The sequence below is a fragment of the Nicotiana tomentosiformis genome, chromosome 4 (genome assembly GCF_000390325.3).
Source record: "Nicotiana tomentosiformis chromosome 4, ASM39032v3, whole genome shotgun sequence".
In the NCBI taxonomy this organism is placed as follows: Eukaryota; Viridiplantae; Streptophyta; class Magnoliopsida; order Solanales; family Solanaceae; genus Nicotiana; species Nicotiana tomentosiformis.
In genome coordinates, this window is record NC_090815.1 from 62,024,830 (window position 1) to 62,029,789 (window position 4,960).

At 42.2% G+C, this 4,960-nt stretch overlaps 1 protein-coding gene across 1 annotated transcript; it reads right to left on the bottom strand.

The window, feature by feature from the left end:
• LOC138909789 (uncharacterized) lies at positions 1-550 on the bottom strand. The gene is made up of 2 exons (XM_070201004.1): positions 503-550; positions 1-387 (listed from the first exon to the last, which is right to left on the bottom strand). Exons 1-2 carry the CDS (start codon positions 548-550, stop codon positions 1-3), a joined length of 435 nt encoding a protein of 144 aa, XP_070057105.1.
• Between the last annotated feature and the right edge of the window lie 4,410 nt (positions 551-4,960).

The following is a 4,960-nucleotide window of genomic DNA, read 5'->3' on the forward strand; positions in this document are numbered from 1 at the left end:
CTAACTCTGTGTAGCGTGCTCTTGATATTCTCCCTTTTTTAAGTATTCCATAATGTCGTGGAACCACAGATTTCCGTCAATTTCTTCTTCAACATGAGCATAATAAGTTGGCTGCTTATGAATTCCTATTGGGATAGAATCGATGAAATTCTTGTCTGGGTATTGTATCATGGAAGATAAAGTGGCTAATACATCTGTAAACTCATTCTGAATCCTTGAAACATGCTTGAACTCTATGTTCTTGAATCTCTTGATCAGCTCTTGTACACAGTACAAGCATGACAATATTTTGGTGTTCTTCGTAGCCCATTCTCCTAGAATTTGGTGCACCAATAGATCTGAATCTCCGATTACAGCAACTCCTGAGCGTTCATGTCGATGGCCAACCTGAGTCCCAGGATGCAGGCCTCATATTCCACCATATTATTGGTGCATGGGAAATTAAGTTTTGCGGATACCGGATAGTGTTGACAGGTTTCTGGTACTAAGACAGCTCTGATACCCACTCCTTTGAAGTTTGCTTCTCCGTCAAAGAACATCCTCCAACCATCGTATACCTCGGTGATATATTCTCCTACAATTGATACGTCCTCGTCGGGAAAATACGTCTTCAATGGTTCGTATTCTCCGTCTACGGGATTTTATACTAAGTAATCAGCCAATGCTTGCCCTTTGACTGCCTTCTGAGTTACATAGATGATGTCGAACTCACTCAGCAATATCTGCCACTTTGCTAACTTACTCATAGGCATGGGTTTCTGAAAGATGTACTTTAGCGGATCCATCCTTGATATGAGATATGTAGTGTATGCACTGAAATAATGTCTCAACTTCTGGCCTATCTATGTCAAAGCACAACAGGTGCATTCCTATAAAGAGTATCGGGCATCGTAAGGTGTGAACTTCTTTCTCAGATAATATATCGCCTGCTCCTTCCTTCCTGTTTCATCATGTTGTCCTAGAACACAACCAAAGGCTCCTTCCAACACAGACAGATAAAGCAGTAGAGGTCTTCCTGGTTCTGGTGGGACCAACACGAGCGGTATAGATAAATACTCCTTGATTTTATCGTAGGCTTTCTGGCATTCTTCAGTCCAACTTGTTGCAGCATCTTTCCTCAGCATTCTGAAGATTGTCTCACATATCACTATTGATTGTGCTATAAAACGGCTGATATAATTGAGGCGCCCTAGAAAAATTATTACATCTTTCTTATTCTTTGGCGGTGGCAAGTCCTGGAAAGCTTTGATTTTTGACGGGTCTAACTTATACCTCAGTGACTGACGATGAAACCTAACAATTTTCCAGCAGGGACTCCGAAGGCACATTTTGTAGGGTTCAACTTCAAGTTGTATTTTCGAAGCCGATCGAAAAATTTCTTCAAGTCTGCTATGTGATCTGGACTCCTTTTAGATTTGATGATAACATCATCTACGTACACCTCTATTTCCTTATGTATCATATCGTGGAAGATAGTCATCATGGCCCTCATGTAGGTGGCCCAAGCATTCTTCAAACCAAATGGCATCATTTTGTAACAATATATTCCCCATGGTGTGATAAAGGAGGTCTTCTCGGCATCTTGTTCATCCATCCAAATCTAGTGGTATCCTGCGAAGCAATCCACAAAGAATTGGAGTTCATGCTTAGCGCAGTTGTCAATCAGTATGTGTATGCTGGGCAGGGGGAAATTATCCTTAGGACTTGCTTTATTCAGATCTCAGTAATCGAAACATACTCTAACTTTCCCATCTTTCTTTGGAACTGGCACAATGTTGGCTAACTAGGTTGGGTATTCGACCACTTGGAGAGCCCTGGCTTTGATTTGCTTGGTGACCTCCTCTTTTATCTTCAAACTCATATCTGGCTTGAACTTTCTGAGCTTCTGCTTTACCGGTGGACACATGGGATTGATGGGTAGCTTGTGAGCTATGATGGATGTGCTCAAGCCAGTCATATCATTATAGGATTATGTAAAGATGTCCTCATACTCCTTTAGGAACCTGATATACTGTTCTTTCTCTGATAGTGATAGATGAATGCTTATACGAGTTTCCTTGACTGTTTCAGAATCCCCTAAGTTAACGGACTCAGTTTCTTCCAAATTAGACTTCGGTTGTTTTCAAAATCGTCTACTTCTTTGACAATTTCCTCAGGTAGTATATCATCCTCTAGATCTTCTGAAGCACTATCCTTATGTTGCGTTGTCTCATTACATGTCACAGTCGTAGGTTCATCGGGATATGTAATAATTATGCTGAAAAGAATGTAGAAAGATAATAATAAATATGAAAAATAGTAATGCATTAAAGCTTTAAAATGTCAACAAGTACGACTCGATGGCTCGAATAATTATTTCAAAACAAAATACTGAAAATATCTTAAATGCTCAAAACTATTTGAAAATAATTCATGCTAATTTTCCAGGCTACCCAAGAACTTGGCGAGCCCAGGACGGTGCAGCGATCCAATTTTTTAGAACAACTCCCTCTTCCATTGTCTGAATGGTAAAGTCTTCCTCTTCCTCCACCCCAACAATTGCACTGCAGTCCATGTCTTCTTTATCTAGAAACACCTTCCTCGTACTGGCCAAAACCTCATCTTCTTCGGTTCCGCACATCATGTCGGCTTGATGGAATATCTGGTGCAGCGGTGGTACAGGTTATTCCAGCAGATAATAAGGGGCATGCCATGGCAGTGTCCAATCCTAATATTCTTTCCATGTATATTCATATCCGATTCCAAAGGATTTAGGTACCTCAACTTCAAATGGCGCCTGGGTTTGTACCACAACTGGCGTGAGGGTGACCGGAGATGTTTTAGGAGTGTCTCCCTTATGAATGAGTCCAGTGGACCCTTCATGATCCCACTCCTCATCAGTTTCTATCACGTTCACTCCCTCACCTATGTGATCCGGGAGAGGGTTGTTGCAAACATTTGGTGTAACTTTCTTTGCTTGTATAACCTTAGTGTCGATCAGCGTCTGAATCTTGTCTTTCAACGTGCGACACTCCTCAATGGTATGACCCTTCATGCCTAAATAATAAGCACATGTTTTGTTGGGGTTGATCCATTAGGAGGGATTTTCCACAACAATAGCAGGAATGGGGGTGACATAGCCGGCGGCCTTCAATCTCTCATACAGTTAGGCTATAGGTTCAGTAGTTGGGGTGTATTATCAAGGTGATATGCAGTCGAAATTTCGACGTGGCTCTGGGTAGTTTTGGCGGGCGGGTGGAGGTGAATGATAATATGCAGGTTGAGTGTTGTAGGTATAGTAGGTGGTGGTAGGGTATTGGTATTTTGGTGGTGAGGGTTGATATGTGGGTGGAGGTGTTTGGTATGTGAGGGGAGACTTAGGGCCCTGGGCTACCATCATGGCACCCACTTATTTCTTCTTTGAAATACCCCCGGATTGCAAGGCTTTATTCGTGGCTTGCAGTGCCTCAAAATTAGTTACCATTCCGCGCTTGACTCCTTCTTGTATTCTTTCCCCTAATTTGATGATGTCGGAGAACTTGTGATTTTCAATGACCATCAACCTTTTGTAATATTGCGGATATTGAGCCCTAACAAAGAACTTGTTCATTTGTCCTTCTTCAAGTGCTGGCCTTACCTTTGTGGCCTCTGATCTCCAACGAGTAGCATACTCGCGGAAGGTTTCTGTCGGCTTCTTCTTGAGGTTGTGAATGTAGAAAATGTCTGGCGTATTTTACGTGTTGAACCTGAATCTATCCATGAAATCTGATGCCATATTCACCTAATTAACCCACTTCATTGGGTTTTGACTGATATACCAAGACAAAGCGTCTCCTGTAAGGCTTCGCATGAATAGTTTCATGCGGATTTGTTCATTCTTACCCACCCCTATAAGCTTGTCGCAGTAAGTTCTCAAATGCACCTTTGGATCACCAGTACCATCGAACATTTAAAACATGGGAGGTTTGTAACCCTTCAGCAATTCACATCCGGTTGAATACACAAGTCTTCATAGTTTAGATCTTCAACACTCTGGACTCTCCCTATGAGTTTCTTGAGTTCCTCTGCCATGTTTCTAATAAGGAAGTCCTTCTCAATTGGTTCGGGTATGCATAGAGTTTGCTACGGGGTATAGGGTATGGTTTTCACATATATCGGATTGCTTTGATAAGTTCCTAGAACTTGGATATACGGGTGGTCGTTGGTTGAGTTTTGGGGATTTGGAGTAGGTTGTGGTGCATTTTGGGGTGTGTGATAAGTGGTGGTTTACGAGTATTGAGTTGGATGATGTTGGTGTTGTTGGGGGGTTGGCACTGGTAGCGGGTTAAGGTTTTAGGGAGGTGCGGGATTATGATACTAGTGTTGTGCGGGAGGGTTCGGAACTATGGGTGGTGGATTCTGATTTTGTGCGTTTTATGGTGGTGTTTGGTTCTGGGTAGTCGGGTTTTGCTGGTTGATGTCGGGAACATTGAGGGTAATGGAGAGGTTTGCCAGATTTTGGACCTGCTCAAGCTCGCCCTGTAATTCCAGGATTTTCTTCTCCAAACGTAAGACCAACTCATTCTGCCCCGGAGTACTTCTGCCATCTGAAGTTTCAACGTTTTCCACCACAGCAACATTGTCTTTCCCAATACCGCTTAGTTCATCCATTTTCCCTTTGCCCTTGGTTTTGCTTTTCGGGTCGCTAGGTGGAGGGGGAGGTGTAGGACCTATGGATCTGGTGTGGTATGCTGGTGACGCCAATATACACGAACCAACCTTTAGAAACGGGAGTAATCAAAAAGAAAGAAATAGCAAAAGATAAATCAAGTCAGTATGGTTAAATAAAAGAGTGTTCATAATATTTAAACATATTTTACAAAGTCATGCAATAATTTACGTCCTAATTTGGGGACCTCATTGTGCCTGAAATAGGCCTAAGCGACACATAGACTTGGATAAAATAGGTGCCAATATTTGCTTTATTTCATTAATGCGAAAA

Coding starts and splice junctions, on each gene's coding strand:
- LOC138909789 (XM_070201004.1), bottom strand. CDS start 550: ATGGTTGGAGGATGTTCTTTGACGGAGAAGCAAACTTCAAAGGAGTGG. Junction 388..502: donor AGCAAACTTCAAAGGAGTGG/GTATCAGAGCTG, acceptor CCTGGGACTCAG/GTTGGCCATCGACATGAACG.